The sequence below is a fragment of the Symphalangus syndactylus genome, chromosome 24 (genome assembly GCF_028878055.3).
Source record: "Symphalangus syndactylus isolate Jambi chromosome 24, NHGRI_mSymSyn1-v2.1_pri, whole genome shotgun sequence".
Lineage (NCBI taxonomy): Eukaryota > Metazoa > Chordata > Mammalia > Primates > Hylobatidae > Symphalangus > Symphalangus syndactylus.
In genome coordinates, this window is record NC_072446.2 from 27,483,513 (window position 1) to 27,510,797 (window position 27,285).

At 36.7% G+C, this 27,285-nt stretch overlaps 1 protein-coding gene across 3 annotated transcripts in view; it reads right to left on the reverse strand.

Moving 5' to 3' along the window:
* Positions 1–27,285, reverse strand: part of STK4 (serine/threonine kinase 4) — a 117,471-nt gene that overhangs the window by 35,923 nt on the left and 54,263 nt on the right. For all 3 annotated transcript variants that reach the window (XM_055266387.2, XM_055266389.2, XM_055266388.2), the window contains one exon: positions 19,941–20,098. In XM_055266387.2, the coding sequence (XP_055122362.2) occupies positions 19,941–20,098 (158 nt within the window). The remainder of the gene's footprint in view (positions 1–19,940; positions 20,099–27,285) is intronic.

The window sequence follows — 27,285 nt, forward strand, 5'->3', positions numbered from 1 at the left end:
TGAAAGGGCGGCATCTATTGGTAGAAGTGTGTTACTGTAAGGGAAGTAGTTTCAGAGCTTCAAGATTTGAAAATTTATGTTGACCTCAACAGTTCATGATTTGAGGTGGGTGGAAAGAAACACTGTATTATTGTATAGAGATGTAAGGAAAAGAAAGGAAGAAAGCATTAGGAAGTTCTAAAACTGATACCTATGATCACTTTGGTAGTCAATTTCCAAGCAGTAACAGTTTTAATTCCTTTGTTTTGGAGTAGTTTTACATCAGTCCCTCCAGGTGCAAGTATTCTTTGGGAATGTATCTCTGGTTTTATAACAGAAGTCAATGGCAAATCACTGGGGGAAAAGTTTAGGTAATGAAATTTACTCCATGGACATTTTTTCAAGAAAGGAGGGGAAAGTGGAAGGAGGGAGGAGAAGCTGACATTTATGAAGTGACTACAGGTGAAGTATCCCTTAACCAAAATATTTGGGACCAGAAGTGTTTTAAACTTTAGATTTTGGAGGATTTTGAAATATTTGCATTATACTTACCTGTTGACCATCTCTAATCCAAAAATATGAAATTTGAAATGCTCCAATGAGCACTTTCTTTGACTGTTCAAAAGTTTCAAATTTTAGAGAATTTCAGGATTCCAGATTTGGGATACTCAATCTGTATTATATTGCAGGCACTTGATGTGCATTACTCCATTTAACTCTCATATAGGTTCAAAATGTATCCTATGGGTTCTAGTACTACTTCATTTTACAGATGAGGACAATGAAGCTCAGCGAGGAGAGGTAAGTGGCCCACAGCTACTCAGCAAATGGTGAAGTCAGGATTTGAACCCTGAAAGCCTGATTCCAATGATCTTAACTACCAAACCTACTGCTTCTTCACTAAAAGAACAGCCACTTTGGTACACAACTGCAACTTTATCAAGCCTTCTAAACAAATGTAAAATCTTTGCTATTGTGAACAGTGCTGTAATGAACAACCTAAATGCCCATCAATGATAGACTGGATAAAGAACATGTGGTATATATACACCATGGAATACTATGCAGCCATAAAAAGGAATGAGATCATGTCCTTTGCAGGGATATGGATGGAGCTGGAGGCATTTATCCTTAGCAAACTAACACGGAACAGAAAACCAAATGCTGCATGTTCTCACTTATAAGTGGGAGCTGAATGATAAGAACACATGGACACATGGTGGGGAGCAACACACACTGGGGCCTGTCAGAGGGTGGGGGCTTGGGAGGAGGGAGAGCATCAGGAAGAATAGCTAATGGATGCTGGGCTTAATACCTAAGTGATGGCATGATCTGTGCCATAAACCACCATGGCACACATTTACCTATGTAACAAACCTGCACATGTGCCCCTGAATTTAAAAGTTGGAAATTTTTAAAAAAGTAAAATCTAACATTTTCAGTCAAAAAATCTGGATGTATAGAACAACCAATACCCTGAGCTGTGTTTTTTTCTCAGTAGCAGTACAATAAATTACCATCAATGAGCCTTCTCCTCCCTACACTGTCCATTAGAAATCTCAGTAATATCAGCATCAAACTCCAACAGAGAAATGAAGAAAGGAAATGAAACATGCTTTCCATTGCAGCATTACTGGTGCTTGGAGTAGGTGTGCTATCAAAGACAAAAGATGCTAATTGCATTGTATTTCATTTGAGTAGTGGAAGATCCAGATTTGTATTAGGTAAAAGTGGTCCTGTTGGGAGAGGGAAATGACACCAGGAACACACCTTAGATAATGAGAAAAGTTCTGCATCATGTTTTTTCTTTCAGAGGCACTGGGCTACATAAGCAAATATCACTTTCAAGAGTTCTAATAGAGACCCTTTCTTTGGATGGAGTGGGAAAACTTGCATAAATCTCCTTTGTCTTCTCAACATTTCATGTCCCAGGAATAAGGATTACTGAATTGTCAAGAGTTCGTGTGAGAAAAAAAAACAGGAGGTAAAGCTGAAAAGAAAGACTGAAGAAAATATCTTTAACAGCTCAAAAGAAGAAGAGTGAAAAATATGTGTCTAAGTGAATGAGATCATAATTCAAAGGCGTGGCTATAGATCCAGGAATAAGAAAAATACATTCATCTCAGCTGAAAACTAAAAACTGTGCTTTCTAGAGTAATAGCTAATTTATATTTTAAATTTCAGTCACTGAAACCTTCTTGATGAATAATAAACAACACTGAAGTTACAGTTGTTTTTCTTTTTCTTTTCTGACTTCAAATTATAGAAAAATTAAAGTAACTGAACCAAATCTGGCTTTGGTTGTAATGAGATTCAAACTTTAAAAATTTCAGGTTCTGATTACAGCAATTAGGAATTCCAGTCCTCCAGGTTGTTAACACCCGGCAACATTTTAATACCTGGGGCAGGCTAACAAACAATGTTTGCCAGGAGATTGATTACTCACTCTTCCTGTGACACGTGATGTTATGACTAGAGTCTTAGGGGCTGCTTTATACAAACAGCACTAAAATGTGGAAGAGGGAGACCTCTGAATAAATCCACTCCTTGCTGTTAAAAAAAAAAAAAAAAAAGCTAAACACGCTTAAAACATGTAACTTGCTTCTCAAAACTGACAAAGCATGAACCTAAAAAACCAAAACAATCATAAAAAAATTGCATTCCCTATTTATGAATAGGTTTAGGAAGCAATCAACTTAAAAACTGTTGCAAACAACCTAAATGTGTATCAACAGAGGACTGGCTGAATAAACTACAATACATTCTCACAATGGAATACTAAGCATAGGAAAAAAGAATGAGGACTATCTCTATGTACAGCTACGGAGTAACTTCTAGGATACATAATTAACAAAAAACAAACAGAAAAGTATGGATAGGACACTACTGTTATCTCAGAATGGTAGTACAAACATACACGTATTTGTCTGTGCATGCATGGATGCGTGCATGCATGGATGCATGCACGCATGTGTCTTGTGTATATCTCTCAAACATAAAAAAAGGAGGAAACAGAGGAGACAGGAAGAGAAACTAAATCTGAACAACTTTGTTTTGTAGACTTGCCCCTTGGAACCATATAGCTTATATAATTATAAAGCAAAACAATAAAAAGCAACACCTCAAACAAAAAGCAAAATGAAACAAAAAAACCTATCAGCCAATTGAGTTTGTGGCATAACCACACAGAAATTATTCCCAGTAGCTTTAACATATAATAATTTGATTGTACATCTATATGGGATGTCCCTAAGGACAACAAGCTGCAACACAAATCTTTCTAACTGTTTTCAGTATTGTTGTCAGAAGTACTGATTATTCTGAGGCTGACATTTATTGTGAATTGAAAAACAAATGAGTAATTATATTAGAATTGCTGGGAAGATATTTGGCATGGGGGAAAGGATTACAGATGTGGGATGAAAGTGGTTAAGGAAGAAACTAGTAGTATTCAATCTACACTGGAAATAGCATAAGAATGCATAAGTTTGTAATTAACACATTTCCTGGATTCATCCATTGAAAAGGCTTAGAAAAAAATGACCTAACTGCAGTGAGCACAACTTGCACCCAGACTGTGGTCTCTAATTACCATTTCCCATTTTAAAAACCTGAGTTCCTTTAAAAAAAAAAAAAAAGTCTGTTTCCAGGTTTGGAGCAAGATGAGCCTGGAACATCTCACATCTCATCATACTAGAAAGCAAGGATGCTCTCACAAACTACTAGGGAGTATATAAAGCATACCTCAATAAAACATTTAAAAGTAACTACTGGGGTTATATCAAGATGGAACCATTTGAACATAAGAAATAGTTGAAAGGATTGAAACAGATCAAATAAATTTAAATCCACGAATTTATGATACAAAAAAATCACTGGTTATATCTTTGGAGAATGCTAGGGAACCAATACACTATTTTGAAAATGATAACAAAAATTAAAAAATCAAGTGCATACTGTCTTTTCTATATACATTGTACCTGAGATTATCTAAATAATGAAATGCTTCTTTACTTCAATTGGTAAACGGAGAAGAAATGATCAAATGTCACCACTTTGTAACCTCTAATGAAATGGCATCCAGACAATGACCTTCACTGGTTTCTAACAACAGAAAAAGAGAGATGACCATATATCCACATACCACCTATGAAATACCCTTGCCAAAAAAAAAAAAAAAATTGAACCTGATTCTGATCAAGCTTCTAGATCAGCAATTCTCAAAGTCTGGCCTGTAGACACCTGGAAGATCCCTGACACCCTCTTAGGGGACCCTGTAAGACCAAACTATTTTCATATTAATCTTAAGACGCTATTTGACTTTTCCACTGTGTTGACATCTGCACTGATTACACAAAAGCAGTGGGGGGTAAAACTGTTAGCCTCAGTATAAATCAAAAAGTGGCACCAAATAGTGTCAGCAGTTATTGCATTCTTCACAGTCACTGGCTACAGTTTTTTAAAAACCCTTAAGAATTTCCTTGATGAAGTAGTAAAAAAGTTCATGTCTTTTTAATAGTATCTATGATGAAATGGGAAGTCCGCATATAGCACTTCTGTTGTAACTGAAATACAATGGTCATTTTGAAGCAAAGCATTTGTGCAATTGAGCTGCAAGCTCAACCAGCTGCTTTTTCCACAGAGCACCATTTTTACATGAAAAAATGACAAATTGTGAGTATTCAGACTTGGGTATCTGGCAGACATTTTTTCAGAAATGAAAAAAGTGAGTCTGTCACTCAAAGGAAAACAACTAAGAGTGTTGTAGTTGATAAAATTCAAACCTTCAAATGAAAATTAGTATTCTGGAAAACTTGAATCTACCACTGTGAGCTTGACAACTTCCCTACACTTAGTTAGATACTCTTCTGATGAGACTGGTCATAACTTCAAGGAATGTGTGGTTTTTTTTATATTGTTTAATGAAATGTGCCAACATTTAGAAGATCCATGTAACTGAATGAAGCAACATTTTCCAAATGCCCAATGCGTGATGTTACAAAATCACGTGTGAGTAAAAGTTCCACTCAAAATTTTAAAACACTAATGAATTTTAATATACACAGTAAGAAAATTTCATGATTTTAGTTTCATACTCTACATTGCAACTAACCTATAAGAAACCACTACTTGTTGAGTTTTGGTATAGGGTCAAAGAAGACTATCCACAGTTATCTTAAACAGCTATTACAATAGTTCTGTCTTTTTCAACTACACCTCTTTTTGCTAGGCTAGACTTTCTTCCTATACTTCAGACAAAACAATATATTACAACAGACTGAATGCAAAACAGATACGATCATCTATCTGTCTAAGCCAAAAAATTTGAAAAATGTAAACAATGCTATTTTTCTTACTCATTTGTTTTTGTTTTGGGAAAACAGTCATTTTTCATTGAAAAAAATTACATTAATGTATATATTAACTTATTTTTTTAAGTAAATAAATTCTTTAAAAATTTTGCAGTTTTAATTTCTAATTCAGTAAATATTACTAGATATGACCCCTATAAACAAAAGCCCTCTGGGGTCCTCAATAATGTTTATAAGTATGAAGCAGTCCTGAGGACCACTGTTCTAGATAAAACTACCAATGTATAAGAAACTCAGGGAACATACTAAATAAGACCACTTAGATGCAATCAGCAATATCCCGAATGAGGGAAACTATATGGGATAACAACTGGGTTTCTCCAACAGTATCTCAAAGTACATGAGCAGGGGTAGCAGAAAGGGAGGGCTTTAAATTAAAAGTGACTTAAGAGACATATCAACCAACCTCCTATAAATCTCATTTGGATCCTAATTCAAACAAGCTAAAAAATATATATAAATCCAGGAAACTAAACAGTAACAAGGCATTTCTTGGCATTAAAGAAATTTATTACTCCTAATTTGTAAAAGTATGATAAAGGTATTATATTTTTTAAAAGGTCATTAATCTTTTATAAGTACATATGAAATATTTAGAAATGAGATATGCCTGGGATTTGCTTCAAAACAATCAAGCAGTGTGGGTGGTGAATAGTGGAGGTGAAGGATTAAATAAAACAAGAATAGTTGACTTGATGATTGCTGTAACTGAGTAATGGGACATTAAATTTTACCTTACCATTAAAGGCTGGTAAATTTAAGAATATGAACTAATTTTTAGACTCATTTTGAAATAAATGAACAATAATTTCAAAGAATGTTTTGGGAGAGTTATTTTTGTCTCTATGAAATGGCAGATAAAGTTTCAAATTGTAGATAACTGAGTTCCCAGAAAACATCAAGATGCATTCTTGAGAGTACTGACTTAAGCACAGGCAAATAAAGCATCTCTTCTACCATATCAGTCATGATTTCAAATTATAAATAAGGTAGTAATAATTCTTACCTCCCAGCAAGTGTCTGATTTCTAACATGTGCAGCCAAAAGCAAAAAGTACAACCTAATAATAAATGAGTAACTGACTATGTTCTGACAATTCAGTGAAGCTTCTTTTTTTTTTTTTTTTTTTTTTTTTTTGAGACGGAGTCTTGCTCTGTCGCCCAGGCTGGAGTGCAGTGGCGCAATCTCGGCTCACTGCAAGCTCCGCCTCCCAGATTCACACCATTCTTGTGCCTCAGCCTTTCCGAGTAGCTGGGACTACAGGAACCCGCCACCACGCCCGGCTAATTTTTTTGTATTTTTAGTAGAGACGGGGTTTCACCGTGGTCTCGATCTCCTGACCTCGTGATCTGCCCGCCTCGGCCTCCCAAAGTGCTGGGATTATAAGCGTGAGCCATCGCACCCGGCCGAAGCTTCTTTGTAAAAACCCAAAGAAATCTCAACTTACAATCAGATTTGGAGCCCTGATCTAGGAGAGAATGGTTAAGATAAAGTTTCGTGGAATCATAGGTTATTATCGGCCTCCTGGGAAAAACTCAGGGCTAGAATTTTTCCTTCTCTACCACAAAAAGCCATCTGAATGGCTTACAACTATCCAAGGAATCCAAGCAATCAATTTTGTTCAGGTTCTGTTACTTTTATCAAATTAATTTTGAATTAACAGTTTGGTGGTTTTATATCCTGACGGACCCATTATCACACAACTTCAGATGGATATTAGCTCTCTGTGTTGCATTAGGACTCTATTTTTAATTTCTCTGATATACCAAGGAAAAATCTAAAAGAGTACTAAATATTTCCAGCAAAAAAGGGTACATTGGGCATTAATTTACTTCACCTGAAGTTCTCTCCTTTGTTCCCTTCCTCCCCTTTCGCACTCATCCACACTGGTAATGCTCCAACTCAATTACTCAGTACTTCCTGGACCCATGCCACACTCCTTAGTATCTCCACAGACACACTTCATCTTTCAAAACACACTTCCAGTGACACTTATTGGTGCCTTCCCTGGGGTTCTTGCTCTCTCTTTTGGGCTCTTACAGCCCCTTCTTTATGTACTTTATGGATAGAACTTACCAGAATAGCCTAGAAAAATGCCACACAGTACAGATAGTTAAAAGGATGGGCTCTGGAGTCAAACTGCTTTGGTTAAAATCCTCACTGTGCCACTAACTGTCTGTATAACTGTAGTCAACCACCCCCTTTTAGTCTCAGGGTTTTCTTTTAATTGACAAATACAAATTGTACATATTTATTTTATACAACATGATGTTTTGAAATACAGTAGTCCCTCCCTTATCCACAGGGGATGCATTCTGAAAACCCCAGTGGATGCCTGAAACTGTGGATGGCACCGAACCCTATACATTCAGCTTTTTCCCATACGTAAATAACCTATAATGAAGTTTAATTTATAAAGTTGTTACAGTTAAGAATTTATCAATAACTAATAATAACACAGAACAATTACAACAACAATTCGCAGATGGAAGATTCACATTTGTTCACAATTTCATGGATGGATGATTCATTCTTAACCATAAATCTTAGCAACCTCAGCATATGGTTTTTTTCCCCCCTTATTTTTGGTCAAGAACTTTCACCTTTTCTCTTAAAAGATGCACTTTACATCTCCTCTTTGGCAAACTGGAAGTGCCAGCATCGCTACTCTTGCACTCTGGGGACATTATTAAGCAAAATAAGGGTTCCCTGAACACTAGCACTCTTATACCTCAACAGGTGATCTGATAACCAAATTGGCTCCTAAGTGACTAGGAGTAGGTACCGTGTACTGCACAGATATGCTGAACAAAGGGATGATTCATGTCCCAGGCGAGATGATGCACAATGGCACAAGATTTCATCATGTTACTCAGAATGGCATGCTACTTAAAACTTAGAAACTGTTTATTTCTAGAATTTTCCATTTAATATTTTCAGACTGCAGTGGGTAACTGAAATCTCATAAAGTGAACCTCATAAGGATATACTGTATGTACATACATTGTGAAATGGCTCAATCAAGCTAATTTACATGTGTGCTACCTCACATACTTACAATTTCTTTGTGGTAAGAACACTTAAAATCTACTCTCTCAGTGATTTTCAAAATACAATACAGTGTTTATTAACTAGTTACCATGTTGTACAATAGATCTCTTGAACTTATTCTTGCCATTAAGCCTCAGTTTTTTTTACCCCTAAAATGGCAATAACAACATTCCTACCTCATGGGATGGTTCTGAGAACGAGGTAACATATGTAATGCCTGGCACATAGTAAATTTTCAATAAATGTAAGCTATCATTAGTATAATGTATCAAAATCATTTGATTATTTTCTGCTACATCATAAACTCTCTAAGCGTAGTGACTATATTTGAGTTTAATTCAACTAGTAGTTGAATAAAATAATGAATGAATTCAGAGACTATGTCTGAGTTTAATTTGAAATGGTGTGCTAAGCCTGGCAATTGCTAGGTATTAGGAATACGAAGACGGGTAAGATAAAGTGAAGGCTGTAAAAGATCTCGCAGTCTTAGGTATTCACACATAGTACACACAGAGAACCTCAATAAATATAGATTGAATTAATATGTGAGGGCCAGTTACTATCAACTCTTTTTATAGAAGAAGTCATAAGAAATCTGAAAGCAACTTCATTTGAATAAATAGGAAATTTACTCTAAAGCCTAAGGATACTGAAAGCTAATAATCAACAATACTTGCAAAGCTGATAACTGACTGAAAAGTGTTGTGGTTCTCTTAATCTGTATATATATAACTTGGCTTTATTTAGACTAAAACCAGGAAAAATCTCAATAGAAAGTTTAAAAATGTATCTCCTAATGCTGTCCCTCCCCCCTCCCCCCATCCCACAACAGTCCCCGGAGTGTGATGTTCCCCTTCCTGTGTCCATGAGTTCTCATTGTTCAATTCCCACCTATGAGTGAGAACATGCGGTGTTTGGTTTTTTGTCCTTGCGATAGTTTACTGAGAATGATGTTTTCCAGTTTCATCTATGTCCCTACAAAGGACACGAACTCATCATTTTTTATGGCTGCATAGTATTCCATGGTGTATATGTGCCACATTTTCAACGAGTTAATGGGTGCAGGAAATCAACATGGCACATGGATACATATGTAACAAACCTGCACAATGTGCACATGTACCCTAAAACCCTAAAGTATAATAAAAAAAAAAAAAAGAAAAAACAATCCTACAAAAAAAAAAAAATGTATCTCGTTCTATTTATTCCTTTTAAGTTAAGCAAGTAATACATTAATATAGTAATAAATTCTCTTTCTGTGTAAAGACAGCTAAAACTAAAGTTCTCTCCACAGGTAATGACTTTCAAGTTATTTTTAGATCCTGTCTTTTTTATCTATGCAGCTGTATGTGTACATATACATAGAAATGGTAGCATGATTTGTGTTTTTTTTTAATTTACACAAATTTTACAGTTTGCATTATTTTGTATTTTATCATTATATAATACACTCATATATAATGCAAACTATGCATCCAACAAAGGTGTATATATTTTTAAAAATTTATCCATATTATATACACCTATACACACATATACATACATAGGTATGTTTCTCAATCCTACTCTGTAACATTGATCTTTTGTTGTTGTTGTTTTAAGACATGGGGTCTCACTCCATCACTCAGGGTAGTATACAGTGGTGCAATCCTAGCTCACTGCAGCCTCGAACTCCTGGGCTCAAGAGATCCTCCTACCTCAACCTCTCAAGTAGCTGAGATTATAGGCATGTACCACCAAGCCCAGCTTTTTTTTTTTTTTTTTGTAGAGATGGGGATCTCACTATGATACTTAGGCTGATTGCAAATTCCTGGGTTCAAGTGATCCTCCCACCTTAGCCTCCCAAAGTACTGGGATTACAGGGTGAACCACCACACCCTGGCCTATGTTCTATTCTTATGCCAATATCATAATGCTTTCATTATTGTGGTTTTGTGGTATGTTTTGATCTCTGGAAGAATAAGATCAACCTTCTTCTTCTTGTTCAAAAGTATCTTGCATATTTTTATGTATTTACACTTCCACATGGGAAGTAAATATGGCATAATGTTTAAACATCTATTTATCTAAGTTTTCAAATTTAATAATATAAAATTATAAATCATAATCTCTGATCACACTGCCATATTCTGTTTCTAGTAACTGCCTCTCGCCTTTCCCCTACTGCAGTTTATTAGTACACTCTTCCTTTTTAACTTGGTCAAATCTACCAAATATCAGGTCCTTTCAAATATCCTGCTGTTGGTTTTTACCAATCAACTTTTTGTTTTGTTTTCTATTTCATTAAATTCTGCTTTTATCTTTATCCTATTTTTAACTTATTTATAATTTTTCTTGTATTCTAAGAAGAAAATTCATTTAAGGCTATAAATCTTCTTCTAAGTGCCATTGTTTACTGCCTCCCACGGGTTCTGAATTACAGGGATTTGAATTTTGTATAATTGTTATTATTCATTTCTAAGTTGTTTATAATTTATATTTTTACTTTATCTTTAAAGTAAGATTTAGGAATATATTTTTATATCTCCAGGTGGGATAAAGTGGCTTTGACTACTTTCTTAATGTTAATTTCTAATTTTATTGCATTATAGTCAGGTAATGTGGCCTGAATAATTTCTCTGTTGAGATTTCTTGTTTAACCCTTTCAAACATTGGCTGGACATGGTGGCTCACGCCTGTAATCCCAGCACTTTGAAAGGCAGAGGCGGGTAGATCACCTGAGGTCAGGAGATCAAGGCCAGCCTGGCCAACATGGTGAAACCCCACCTCTACTAAAAGTACAAAAATTAGCCGGGCGTGGTAGCAGGTGCCTGTAATCTCAGCTATTCGGGAGGCTGAGGCAGGAGAATCACTTGAACCCAGGAAGCAGAGGTTGCAGTGAGCCGAGATCATGCCAGTGTACAACTCCAGCCTGGGCAACAGAGCAAGACTCTGTCTCAAAACAAAAAACAAGAAAACATAGTTACTCAAAGTTGACAAACACAAGCAATGGGGAAAGGACTCTTTATTCAATAAATGATCCTGAGATAACTGGCTAGCCATATGCAAAAGATGGAAACTGGACTCCCGCCTCCTTAAACCGTATACAAAAATCAACTCAAGATGAATTAAAGACTTAAATGTAAAACCTAAAACTATAAAAACCCTAGAAGATAACCTAGAAAACACCATTCTGGATATAGGACCTGGCAAAGATTTCATGATGAAGACAACAAAAGCAATTGTAACAGAAATTAAAATTGGCAAATAGGTTCTAATTAAACTAAAGAGCTTCTGAACAGCAAAATGAACTTTAAACAGAGTAAACAGACAACCTACAAAATGGGAGAAAATTTCTGCAAACTATGCATCTAAGAAATATCTAATATTCAGAATCTATAAGGAACTTAAACAAATTAACAAGTAAAAAGCAAACGACCTCATTAAAAAACGGAGCAAAGGACATGAACACTTCTCAAAAGAAGACATACACATGGTCATAAGCATGTGAAAAAAATACTCAACATCACTAACCATTAGAAAAATGCAAATCAAAAACACAATGAGATACTATCTAATACTAGTCAGAATGGCTATTACTAGAAAATAAAAAAATAACATGCTGGCGAGGTTGTAGAGAAAAGGGATTACTTATACACTGCTGGTGGGAATGTAAATTAGTTCAATCATGGTGGAAAGCAGTGTATCGATTTCTCAAAGAACTTAGAAGAGAATTATCATTCAACTTAGCAATCCCGTTATTGAGTATATACCCAAAGGCACAGAAATTGTTCTACCATAAAGACACATGCATGTGTTGTGTTTGCTGCAGCACTATTCACAATAGCAGAAACATGAAATTAACCTAAATGCCCATCGATGACAGACTGGATAAAGAAAATGTGGTACATGTTCACATGGTATACTATATAGCCACAGAAAAGAGCAAGATCACGTCCTTTGCAGCAACATGGATGAGCAGGAGGCCATCGTCCTAAGCAAACTAACATAAGGACAGAAAACCAAATACAGCATGTTCTCACTTGTAAGTAGGAGCTCAACACTGAGTACACATGGACACAAAGAAGAGAACAACAGAAATCAGGGCTTCCTTGAGGGCAGAGGGTGGAAGGAGGGTGAGGATCGAAAAAATACCTATGGGATACTATGCTTATTACCTGGGTGATGAAATAATCTGTACACCGAACCCCCATGACACACAATTCACCTGTGTAACAAACCTGCACATGTACCCCTGAACCTGAAATAAAGGTAAAAAAAAGAATAAAACATAGTTGTTTTATGAATATTCCATGTTTTTAAAGTTTCATATATATTAGAATTTTTATCTATTTTCTATCAATGTTGTTAATTGTATTAGCTTTTTGTCTAACTGAAATGTCAATTTTGGAGAGAAGAATATTTAAGTCTTCTTAATTAACTTCTTGAAGCTATAATTGCAGTATTCTCATTGCTCCTTGTATTTCTATCAGTTTGGGATAAATATATTATGTTTCATATAGGTGCATGACTTACATCTTCTAGATAAAGTATACCTTTTAACAGTATAAAAATATCCTTCCCAGGTAACATTCTTTTGTCTTAAATTCTATTTCATCTGATTTGTTTTTTGTTTGTTTGTTTTTTGTTTTTTGTTTTTGAGATGAAGTCTCGCTGCATCATCCAGGCTGGAGTGCAGTGGCACGATCTCGGCTTACTGCAACCTCCACCTCCTGGGTTCAAGCAATTCTCCAGCCTCAGCCTCCTGAGTAGCTGGGACTACAGGTGCATGTTCCACCACGTCCAACTAATTTTTTGTACTTTTAGTAGAGATGGGGTTTCACCATGTTGGCCAGGCTGGTCTCAAACTCCTGATCTCACGTGGTCTGCCTGCCCTGGCCTCCCAAAGTGCTGAGATTACAGGTGTGAGCCACCATGCTTGGCCTCATTTGATATCAATATTGTTTCACCTACTTTCTTTTACTGAGTATTTGCCTAGTGTATCTTTTTCCATTCCTCTGTTTTAAATTTTTTGGTTGTATTTTCTTTTCGTTACATCTCTTGTAAACAGCGTTTAGCCGGAATTTGACTGTTATTTTTATCCAGACTCTTTCTCTTTTAATAGGGGATTTTAGTGCACTCACATTTACTGTGATTACTGATGCATTTACATTTAAACTGCTATCCCACGTGTCACTTGGCTCCAGCCTCAATGAACTCCTTTCCTTCCTTACACAGAATCTATGTCCTGTCTCACAGTCTCTGTACTTGCTTCCCCTACCTTCCTGTGACTTGCTTCCCCTCTTCACTGATGTCTCAGCTGAATGTCCTGTCTCTCCACAAGGCCTTTTCTCACAATATCTCTATACTGTGCTTTAAAAAAAAGAAAAAAATTCACTATTATTACCTGAACTGATATCTACTAGGGTACTGGCTTACTGTCTGTTTCCTTCACTGTAAACTCCACGAGAACATGGGCCTGGTCTGTTTTGTTCACCACTGTTGGCACTTGGGCCATTTTTTTTAATTTTTGTAATAGAGATGGGGTCTCACTATGTGCCAGGCTGGTCTTGAACTCCTGAGCTCAAGCAAACCTTCCACCTCGGCCTCCCAAAGTGCTGGGATTACAGGTATGAGGCACTGCACCCAGCCCGGGTCATCTTAAGCTAAAATATTAGTGTGTTTTTGGAAGATCCATGAGCCAAAATGGATTTAAGTTTACAGCTTTTTGTGGCTTTATGAATGGCAAAATGGGAAGGTCTGAATTCTCATAAAATATTACATTCTTTTCCAAAAATGTGATCTGCTAATAGACTATGAAATACCAATTTTAGAGACTATTACATTTTCAAGCACCTTTTATATTTTAATCACTATCTATCTTAAACATTATTAGAAATCTTCGGGGGGGTTTCTCAACCTAACAAATAGGCAATTCACTTATAGAAATAGGACAAATATTCAGTTTCAGATGCAAATATGAAGTTTTTGTCAGTATAAAATTCTGCTACTCAGAGAATGGGTGAACCCAGGAGGCAGAGCTTGCAGTGAGCGGAGATCGCGCCACTGCACTCCAGCCCGGGTGACAGAGCGAGACTCCATCTCAAAAAAAAAAAAAAAAAATTCTGCTACTCCTGATTAAATTACTTCCTATTTGCCATTTTGGGCAAAAAGGTCATTGGAAAACAGCAATTCCCTTCATAGGAGGAAACAGAATTATCTTTTTTCATAATTAAATACTGTCTGCCTAGAAATCAGAAAGTCTGTAAGAGATTATGAGGGAGGCTGGGCGTGGTGGCTCACGCCTGTAATCATCCCAGCACTTCAGGAGGCCAAGATGAGTGGATCACAAGGTCAGGTGTTCAAGATCAGCCTGGCCAAGATGGTGAAACCCTGTCTCTACTAAAAATACAAAAATTAGCTGGGTGTGGTGGCAGGCACCTGTAATCCCAGCTACTCAGGAGGCTGAGGCAGAGAAGTGCTTGAACCCGGGAGGTGGAGGTTGCAGTGAGCTGAAATCATCTCACCACTGCACTCCAGCCTGGGTGACAGAGTGAGACTCCATCTCAAAAAAAAAAAAAAAAAAAAAAAGCAATTGTGAGGGAAACATGTTAGCAAGTCTGACACATATCCTTCGTTAAGCTTTCAGGAGATTATTCAGAACTTTCTTCAAAGGACTAGCTCTTTATTTGCCAGACGTCACTGACAAACATACATTTTCCATATTTTATGTGCTTCTTTGGTACCTCCAGTAAGAGTATAGGAGACTCAAAAGGAGAATAACAAGGAAATTTAAAAATCATACAATGTTAATAAAATAGAAATACATCCTTACCTCTGAATTTCTATAGTACCTAATAGAAAAGAAAACAAGAAATGTATATAAAGATACACTACTCTAAAAACCTTTTAGAACAACTTTAGTGGGTTAGAGTCACCAGGAGGACAGGTTAAAACACCAATGGGTGCTGTCCCCAGATATTCCTATTCAGTCCGCCTGGGGTAAGGCCTGAAAAACTGCCTTTCTAACAGTCTCTAGGTGATGCTAACACTGCTGGTCTGGGACCACTTTGAGAACCACTGTTCTAGACTATTATTTCAAATGCTTGCTTTGGGATCAAGGTAAAAGCTATGTAACAAGAATATCAACAGTGAAGACAGTTTTCATTTGATCTTTGTTGGGAGAGCAGCTCATGTATCTCTCATCTCAATTTTCTTTTATCACTCAGCTTGAAATTTTTTTGTAAGAGACTTTTATAAGTAAATTATCTTGACATTCTGAAGGTACAAATAGAGTAGAATGTTATATATCAGAATAGGCTGGCTCAAGCATATATAAATCCAAACAATTTAATGCAAGAGTCCCAATACCAAATGCCCCCAAATGTCAGACAGGTCAGACAGTTAATACGAATTAGTGAAGTAGGTCAAATAGTGTGAAGAAATAGAGAGGTCATACCTAAAGAGGGCAGCTGCCACTCAGCTCCAGACAACCATTAACCAATAATGTAGGTCTACTGTGCCAGATCTTTCACATTTTCAAAATAAGCTGGAGATCCAACATTTTGTGTAAAATCTCTTAAGTTTTTAACATAAGCAACTAATTTTAAAAATTTAAACACTGTATAGAACACACAAAAAGGTCTGTGAGCTGGATGCTGCCAGTTTATGACCTCAGATTTATCATGCAATGTGCTAACCTGGTCACTGTGCGCCACGGGCCCACTCCCTCTAGAAGTCATCTACTTCCAAAATAAAAAGTACTCTCTCTAAAGACCTACTAAAGCTCCTCTGTATAAGTAGCTTGCCCACCAAAACAAATTTCCTGCCAGTGATCTTAGTATGAGAAAACTGTGGCAAAAAGAAATAAATTCTTTACAGGTTGAAACTACTGATCCAAGAATAATGATTAGAATTAAAGTTGGGCAAAAGGCCTGAATAGACATTTCTCAAAAGAAGACATAAAAATGGGCAACAGGTATTTGAAAAAATGCTCAACATCACTAATCATTAGGAAAATGCAAATTGAAACCACAATGAAAGGGCCAGTGCCGTGGCTCATATCTGTAATCCCAGCATTCTGGGAGGCCCGGGTAGGAGGCCAGGAGTTCCAGATGAGCTGGGGCAACATTTCCAGACCTCATCTTTACGAAAAATTTAAAAATTAGCCAGGCGTGGTGGTCCATACCTCTAGTCCTAGGTACTCAGAAGGCTGAGGTGGGAGGATTACTACAGGCCAGGAGTTTGAAGCTGTAGTGAGCTATGATCGGACCACTGCACTCCAGCCTGGGAGAATAAGCAAGACCCTGTCTCTCAAAAAAAAAAAAAAAAAAAAAAGAGAGAGAGATATCATCTCACCCTAGTTAGAATGGCTATTATCAATAAGACAGGAAATAACAAATGCTGGTGAAGATGTGGAGAAAGGGGAATGTTCATGCGCCTTTGGTGGGAATGTGAAGTAATAAAACAATTACAAAAAACAGTATAGAGGTTCCTCAAAACACTAAAATAGGTCTACTATATGATCCAGCAATCCCACTGCTGGGCATATATCCAAAAGAAAGGAAATCAATATATCAACAAGATATCTAAACTCTCCTATTTGTTGCAACACTATTCACAATAGCCAAGATATGGAATCAACCTAAGTGTCCATCAATGGATAAATGGGTAAAGAAGATGTGGTATACACACAATGGAATATTACCCAGCCAGAAAAGAGAAAGAAATGTCGCTTCTTTTATTGCAACATGGATATTACTGGAGGTCATTATGTTAGCTACAATAAGACAGAGACAGAAAGACAAATATTACATGTTCTCACTCACGTGGGAGCTAAAAAAGTGGATCCTATGGACACAGAGTGCAGAATGATGGTTAGCAGTGGCTGGGAAAGAGGTGAAAGAGGGATGAAGAGAAGTTGGTTAAGGGGTACATAAATACAGTCAGAGAGAAGGAATAAGTTCTAGTATTCAATAGTACAGTAGGAAAATTATAGTTAATAATTTTTTGCATACTTCAAAACAGCTGAAGAGAAGATTTATAATGTTCCCAACACAAAGAAAAATGTTTGAGGTAACAGATATCCTAATTACTCTGATTTGATCACTACACATTATGAACAGGTACTAAAATATTACATGTGCCCTAAAAATATCATAAACAATATTTTTAAAAATTAAAAAGGATTAAAGTGACTGGGTTTTCAAAATCGCTGACTTCTTTTTTTTTTTTTTTTTTGAGATGGAGTTTCACTCTTGTTGCCCAGGCTGGAGTGCAATGGCACAATCTCGGCTCACCACAACCTCCACCTCCTGGGTTCATGCGATTCTCCTGCCTCAGCCTCCCGAGTAGCTGGGATTACAGGCATGCACCACCACATCCAACTGATTTTTTTTGTACTGTTAGTAGAGACGGGGTTTCTCCATGTTGGTCAGGCTAGCCTCAAACTCCCAACCTAAGGTGATCCACCCGCCTTGGCCTCCCGAAGTGCTGGGATTACAGGCGTGAGCCACCGCACCCAGCCAAAACCGCTAACTTCTGTAACATTTAAAAACAAGGAAACTAGGCTTAGAAGTACTACAGATTTGAGGATTCTCAAGCATTCTATCGCCATAATGATGTGATTTGGTACCCCGCAGTTAAACATCTTTGCCTGAAGACTGGCTAAACTGAGAAATCAGTCCTTATACACATGTTGAAGACAACTATACAGGCAACGTGGAATAGATGCACAATAATTCAAATTTCATAAGTCTACTCTGATTAGCAGTGGCAGCCTGGTGCACTGTGTTAAGAAGGATTCTGAAGCTGAACCCCGATTCATTGGAAAAGATGGGTTCCAAAGGCCTAGAAGAGGAGAACAGCAGCAGATGTGCCCCATAATTTGCCACCTTTGAATAGTAAATAAAAACACTGCACCTGTGTTCAGAAACGCTATAGTTCTCCTATAATGTATTAATATAGCAACTAGAATACCTTTTAAATATAAATAGGATCAAGTCACCCCTCCCAATGGTCTTTCATTCCACTCAAGAGAAAAGCTAAAGTCCTTTTTATTACACAAAAAGCCCTATATTATCTCATTCTCCATTATATCTCTGATATCATTTCCTGCTGCACATCCTATTGATGCCATTCCAAAACATACTGTTTCTTCATTGTTCTGTAAACACACCAGCCAAGTCCCTGCCTCAGGATCTTTGCATCTGCTATTCCCGCTGCCTAAAAATCTCTCCTCTGGATATTCACATAGTTCACATCCTCATCTTCTTATCAATGAGAAATTCCTTGACTACTCTATTTTTAAAAAACTACACACACACATACACACACACACACACACACACACACTCTTTCTCTTTCCTAACCTCCCTTTTGCTTTATATTTTTTACAATACTTGCTACCATTTGACACACTAAATACTTTTCCTTCACCTAGAATGAAACCTCTATGAGGGATGGGTTTTTGGCTGTTCTGTTAATGACTATATCCCTAGAATAGTGTCAAACACATGACATTAAAAAACAAAAACAAAAACAAAAAAAACACTGGATAAGTAAATGAACAAACAGGTAATAAAACAAATGAACCTGGGTTCTATCATGGGTTCAGTGACTAATCAGTTAATTTACCTCAGATGAGTTATTCTGGTCCTCAAAGGATCTCTACCATTAGTTGTATAAACTATGACACTCCTGCCATTTTATAAAAGAGAAATTAAGTTATGGAAGAATGGCATCATTTCCTCTAGGCCAGTCAGGAGTACAGTGGAAAGCCAGAACTAGACAGGCCTACCAGAGTTCAAGCCCAATGCCCAATCTAAACTCTTTCATGAACAACAGAATTATGACAGATGAGGATAAAACTTCAGAATTTAAGAATGTAAAAATCAAAAGTTCCTGAAGAGAAAAATCTTTTCTAGTAATAGTCAAGAAGAAAATGCAGACTTCTTAACTTACTTTTTCCCAAAATTTTTATTGCTCTACTCCTTAAATTCCTATGAACATTAATAAGTGTCTATGGTTGAGGGAAAATGTTCCACAGTAGAGAAAGGAAAACACACCCTGTTTTTCATATGAAACTGGAATAATTATACATTCATCCTCTGAAAAAATTGAGAATAATCCTTTCAGCAGGGTTAAAATTAGGAGAATAGTTAGCAAAACAACAAGGACACCACAAAATAGTGTCAATTGCCCTCCAATCGAATTCTTAAATATAAAATCAAAACCCCAAATAAACTATTAAACACAGTTGCAATTTCATTTGATGATTGAATACTTCTCTCACCATGAACAATTTCAAATTGGACAAAAATAAAAAGTGAATATTTTTTGAAAGTGAAAAAGATGCCACTAATCAGGGACCAGAAAACTGTTCAAACACCAATCAAAATATTGTCCTTCAGCTCAGGAGACACTGTCAGGGATGGTTTCGGAGACTCAAAATGCCCAAGAAAATGCTTGGGCACTTTCAGTGAAATGACATAATTCAATGTGTGATATTTCAAATAACTTCTCCCAAAGACATAACCATTTACTTCCAACACTACTTACAAACTCATAGTCTCCATCCTGTGGTATTTTCCAATCTGGAGAATTTTTCAGTGGACCAGGTACACTCCTGCCAAAGCTGTTGATCTGGTTTTCCTTTTCTTTTTGTTCAAAATATTCAAGAAAAGATGGTTTTGCAGGCTGCATGGTCTCATCCCTTCCTGAAAACCAAGAAAAATGAAAAATGAAAAGAAACACTCTAAAATTTTAGATAAGTTTAATAAACAGACCTATCTCCAGATGGGCTACAATCTCTGGATCAGTGGATATTTCTGTTAGATAAAGGACTCCTTCAAGAATCTAGTGAAACTACAGAAAAATGCACAAATGCTTGCCCAAAAAATTCTCGTGGAATTTCAGAGGAGTTAAGATTTCCCCTAAAATACATTCAGAAATTTCCCTGGGGTCCCTTTTTCTAGATGGAAAAATTTGGGTGATGCAATGATTCTGATAATCTGCAAATAATACATTTGGAGTCTCCTATAGCAAATAGCTCCTGTAATATTTAGAATGAAACAGAAGCAAGCAAAATATTTATTTAGCATCTATCATATACAATATTCTCTAGAAGCACTTAAGTAGGAAGAAGGGATGATACAGTAGGGTGACTTTCTTTGATAATCTCATAATCTAACTGGAATAATGAGAAAAATATACACGAAAAAGAAAACAAATAAATCACAATTCATGCACTATGAAATATCATGTAACTTTAAAAATACTATCTACATATGGCTTACAATAAACTTAAGGGAAAAAACAGGATACGGTATTATATATACAGTATGCTTTTGACTCCATAAAATCATACATGTAGGAGAAAAAAAAAAACTAGGGGAAAATACCCAAAATGTTAACAGGGTTTATCTCTGGTATTGGGACTACTGGTGATTTTATTTACTTCTTATGAACATTTTTTAAAGAAGTTAGTATTGAACAGGTATTAAATAAATAGAATTGATTATAAGAATTATATGTGCCCAGTTCTTGGAGGCTGTGTGGTCAGGGAAGACTGGTAAAAGGGGACTTAGACGGGGCCTCAAACCATCCTGGAGAAAAGCATCAGCAGTTACACAGCAGCAGTAACCATTAAGAGAGCAGAATACAGCAGCTATTAGTTACTAGTAACAAGAGCAGAAAGAATAATTTTACCTGGCATGATTTAAAAATCAAGCTAGCTGAATGTACCTGTTTCAAAGGTTGAAGTATCTTTGTGCCTGTGATTAGTATTCTAATATAGGGAAACACAGGAAGTATTTTTCATTGCTTTCCACGAACATAGGGGTTTATACGGCCCTTTCCCACAGTAAACAGGAAAAACAACCAGAAGGTTCAGCACCTTAAGAAGTAGACCAGAAGGTATGTAGAAGACAAAGAACAGCAAGTGTTTCTCTCCAGGCATCCTTGGTCTATGCAATCTTACTTATTTCGTGACAATTCCTAGTCCAATTTCAGGCCAGCCGCCCTACCTCTCAGAACATTTGTCATTTTTCTCACTATCACCATTGCTAAGATCAACAGCAGCCAATCCCATATCTGCCCATATCCACACACTGCCAATGGTTTCCTACTACACTGTTTTCTCCTCACTAATTAAGAATTAAATATATTATTTGCTAGGACCAATCAGCAAGCATATGGTGTTTTGTTTTGTGTGCTCTAGGTATGATGTGAGGTACTTTTCATGCTTGTTTTCATTTTTAAATTAAATTTAAGGTACTACTTCATAATATAGTTCTGCAAGAAGGATAACAAAATAAAACTTGTAAAAATGGTGGTGCACTGGATTTGCCAATAAGTCTTTTGCTCAGTCCCCTCCTCTCAGACCACCAAAGAAGAAGACTGGCTCAGAGACAACTCTGCAGCAATCTTACACATAATCCTACACATTTTTTTAAAAAAAAAAGCATTCAGGGAACCAACTTCCAAAGTGCTGCAAATTGCTGGCATATACAATACACAGTATACTTTCATACAAAATATCTCAACTCGCTGAACAGAATAGAAAGTCCAGAAACAAAATACAAAGTCCAAACGGCTATCTGAACAATGGGACAGCTATTTGAGAAAAGATTAAATTGAATCTATATCTCATACCTTAAGCCTGGAAAACTCCAAATAGATAAGAAATCTAATTGTAAAAAATGGAAACCTTTAATACTAAAACAAAATGTGTGAATGCATTTAAAACCTGAGTGCGGAAAAGGCTTTCTAACTATGATACAAATCCAGATATAATTTAAAAAATGGGTAAAAACCTTTTATGTGAAGAAAACACCACAAACTTTAAAAAATTAATAATCACACACACAAACCTCATAAGCCAAGACAAAAGACAAATGACAAATACCATAAAAATGTTTTAAAGAGTTTTCTTTTTATTTAAAGAAAATTTTAGCCAGGTGTGTTGGTTCATGCCTGTAATAGCAACACTTTGGGAGCCGAGGCAGGCGGATCACCTGAGGTCAGGAATTCGAGACCAGCCTGACCAACATGGTGAAACCCCATCTCTACTAAAAATATAAAAATTAGCTAGGCATGGTGGCCGGTGCCTGTAATCCCAGCTACTTGGGAGGCTGAGGCGGGAGAATCACTTGAACCCAGGAGGCCGAGGTTGCAGTGAGCCAAGATCACACCATTGCACTCCAGCCTGGGCAACAGAGTGAGATTCCACCTCAAAAAAAAAAAAAAAAAAAGAAAAAAAAATTTTAAGACTTATATATTAGGGAGATAAGCTCCCAAGAACTTCTTAAATCAAGAAAAGGACAACAGAAGAATAGAAGAAAACTAGACTAAAGACTTGCAAAAATAATATACACACAAAGATATCCAACGGGTCCTTAAACATGAAAAAATTGCTGAGGTTCACTCATAATACGAGAAATTCAAATTAAAACTACTTAGAGGGACCATTTCTTACATTTCAGACTGGCAAAGCTTCAAAAGCTTGAAAACACACTATCTGTTGGTAAGGCTGTGGGGGCACAGGCATTCACACATTGCTGACCTGGAATGCAAAATGGCATAACCCCTGTGAAGGGGATCTGACACTATCTAAATATCAAAATGTGAAATTGGGAAAGGCATAGCAACTTGTTGTGTTGTATTTGAACTGAGGTATTATGACCTCATGATTTAAAAAAAAAAAAAAAAAAAAAAAGACATTTCTGAGCTTTCTTCATCAAAAGGTGTTGGAGCAATGACACTCCAGTACAGATAAGCACATGTAAGTGGCTCAGATATTGGTTTCCAAATACCATTTCCTGCAAAAAGGAACTAGAATTAGAAAAACAGTCGACTCCAAGTCTAAGGCAGGGAAATTACAAAATGGACCTGAATCTGGAATATCTTTTGTGCCAAAAAAAAAAGCAAGCAAGTACTCAAAAATTGATGGGGACATATCAAAAGGATATAGGAGCCACCTTGAAGGTCCTTCACTGATAAATTTTTGGACACTCTGAGCATCAAAAAGAATGCATTCAATAAGAGATCAGAGCAATAATCTAAAAGTGAAGGAGGTTTAGGAGACAAGGGAAAACTCTTCTTTAGAGAAATTACTATTTACGCTGGGCACAGTGGCTCACACCTGTAATCTCAGCACTTTGGGAGGCCAAAAGAGGAGGATCCCTCAAGCTAAGGAATTCGAGACCAGCCTGGGCAACATGGTGAGACCTTCACTCTACTAAAAATAAAAAAAATTAGCCAGGCATGGTGGTACATGCCTGTAGTCCCAGTCACTTGGGAGGCTGGGAGGACTGCTTGAGCCTGGGAGGTCAAGGCTGCAGTGAGCCATGATCATGCAACTGCACTCCAGCCTGGGAGACAGAATGAGACACGGTCTCAAGAAATAAAAAGGAAAAAATCACTCTTTGACCACTTTATTGTGGTAACAAAAAAGAGCATCTCCTTTGTAGGAAATACAAACAAAAGAGGATATCTTCTTTCTTAGGAAATACACACTTAAAATTTGAGAGTAAGCTGCATATGTCACACACCAATCTCTCTCTTCTCATTATTTCTGTCATTCATGTATGTTTATCCATCCACCCATTCATCTTTATATATGCACAGATAAATGACTAAATTGAGTTCATCAATAAAAATAGTGATTTCTGGACAGAAATAACAGGTAATTTAAAACTTTTGCTCCAATGGAATTTACAAAAACCATAAGGGCATCATTCTTTTTTAAAATGTATTATATCTAATAATAAAACAATATATTTCTATGGTTCTTCATTAATTACTTTCAGTTACAATACAGGTGGACTTAAGAAATTGAATCTTTAAACCAAGGATGATGAAACACTAAAGATAACATTTCTGTGGTCTAATTCTAAACCATGTCATAAAAATCAAAGAAATGTCTGTTAAGCGAGAATATAATCATTTGTCTAATTTCTGTCACTGTTCAGGTGAAAAAGTGAGAACATCTGCTTTCCTCATATGTGAGTTCTTCTTTCTCACCAACCCACTTAAAAATTTCTAATTTTTGGAGTTAAAACACCAACTGTTCTTTGTCTCTTTCAACAATGAAAATCCACAAATAAGAAAGTCTATCTAAAATGTATTTGCTTTTACCTTCTGTTATCAATACCAGGGACCTGATTATACCTGACATTTATTAGAATTCAAAGTTCCAAAAACTAAAGTGAAATAAAAAGAGAAGTTTTTTAATCTAATCACATATTCAGATACAAGCTGCAAGTAAAATGCACATATGTATTAGAAATTTAACAGCGAAATGATTAGCTAAAATGTTACATTTATCAGATTGCCAGAAAGCTAAAGTTGATTTTGGAGACAGAAGAATGGAAAAATCCCTCTCCTCAAATTTTATGTTACGTATATTTTAACACAATAAAAAAAAAAATGGAAAGTAAATCCCTATCCTGCAGTTCAAAGATTTAGATTCCGGTTCTGACTGTATGATCTTGGTAAAACCACAGGTTCCCAATCTGCAAAAAGAAGACACAGGGCCAGATTATATCTAATGTTCCCTGCAGCTTTGAAAAATTCCATGATTTTATGACTTGGCAGTAGCATATGAAAACATATTTATGCTCAGTTATTAATAACTGTTCAAAAGAAGAAGTTCTTATCTCTAGTAGGATTATGATACTGGATGCCTCTAATCTAAAACATGCTACAACTAGATCTGTACAGGCATAAAGCAAAGACCAAAGTGAAAAATAGTTAAGACTCAAGAAATATTTTAGTGACAAGAATATCTCTGATTCTTTGGATTTTTTGTTGTTGGTGGTTTAACAGATGGAAGAGGTGACTCAAACTGTAATAAAGATATCATCTAGAGATTCAGATGATAATAACATTTTATGGAACTAAAGTGAAAAATTGAATGAACTGACTGATAGGGGAAGCCACCTTAACTGGCAAGAAACAGCAGACACTCAAAAATAGTTAGCTGATCCTTGTATTTAGTGATTCCAGAAATTAAATGCCTCCACCATAATGGTTCTTTCCTTATGTGTGAGAGTGCTTTACTGACATATTAAGTTTATATGAAGAAGACAGCATTCCTATTGTGAATAACACTGTCACTAAATTGCAGAACCTGTTCTAAGTCTGATTTTATAGACTGATAATAATTCTCAGTAAACGGATTTGCATTCCTATCACAGTTAGTATATGATAAATTGTTTTTAAAAATGGCCACAACAATTTCCTCTTGGTATCTTCATCCTTACCTTATGTCCTCTCACAATGACTCTGGGCCTGGCTATGTAACCTGCTTTGGTCATTGAGACAATAGCAAATGTATAGCAAGAAGAGACTTAAAAATTCTTGTGGGCCGGGCGCGGTGGCTCAAGCTTGTAATCCCAGCACTTTGGGAGGCCGAGGCGGGCGAATCACGAGGTCAGGAGATCGAGACCACGGTGAAACCCCGTCTCTACTAAAAATACAAAAAATTAGCCGGGCGTCGTGGTGGGCGCCTGTAGTCCCAGCTACTCGGAGAGGCTGAGGCAGGAGAATGGCGTGAACCCGGGAGGCGGAGCTTGCAGTGAGCAGAGATTGAGCCACTGCACTCCAGCCTGGGCGACAGAGCGAGACTCCGTCTCAAAAAAAAAAAAATTCTTGTGTAGGCTGGGCATGGTAGCTCATGCTTGTAATCCCACCACTTTGGAGGCCAAGGTGGGAGGACTACTTGAGCCCAGGAGTTCGAGACCAGCCTGGGCAACATAGCAAGACTTGGTCTCTACAAATAATAATTTTTTAAAAAAATTAGCTGGGTGTGTGGAGCCTGTCATGGGGTGGGGGGTGGGGGGAGGGATAGCATTAGGAGATATACCTAATATAAATGACAAGTTAATGGGTACAGCATACCAACATGGCGCATGTATACATATGTAACAAACCTGCACATTGTGCACATGTACCCTAGAACTTAAAATATAAAAAAAAAAAATTAGCTCGGTGTGGTGGCATGTACCTGTGGTCTCAAATATTTGGGAGGCTGAGGCAGGAGTATTACCTGAGCCCAGGAGGTCAAGGCTGCAGTAAGCTATGATCGCACAACTGCACTCCAGCCTGGGTAACAGAGCGAGACCCTGTCTCAAAAAAAAAAAAAAAGTCTTGTATATTTTACTATCATATAAATAAAACTGATTGAGCCTGCTAGATGGTGAAATACTACGTGGACAGGCCCAAGTCAACAAATATCTCAACAAATAAATCAGCCATCCCCAGCTGTTATTGCACCAGCTGACCACAGAGCACGGCTAACCAGCTCAGACCAGAATTGCCTGCCTACCTGAGTCCAACCTAATTGCCAACCTACAGAATCATGAATCAAGTTAAATAAAATGGCTATTTTAAACCACTAAATTTCAGGATGGTTTATAATGCAGCAAAAACTAACTGATACAGTTTCAGTATCTCTCTCTCTTTCACATAAACATACACACACACACACACACACACACACACACACACACACACACACACACACACATAAACATACACCCCTAAATCTGGAAAAAGAGTTCTATTCTTTGGAAACTTAGGTTCAAATTCAACTAATATTCACTAAATACCTTCTAAATTTCAGGCTTTCTACTAGGTGCTTTCACATAATGGTCTCATCCAAACTGCACATCCAAACTGCATGACTACCATATAAAGTAGAGGGGGAAAAGCCTTACAGTCAATAGGTATCTACTAAGTGCCAGAAAATGTACTATATCACTTAATCCTCAAAGATTCTTTTGAGATATGTGTTATTATGCCCGTTTCACAAGTGATAAATTTGCAGATTTCTAAGCTAGTAACCAACAGGGATGGGATTTGAATGCCAAATGTCAGGTTTTAAGTTTAGTGAGCTACATCT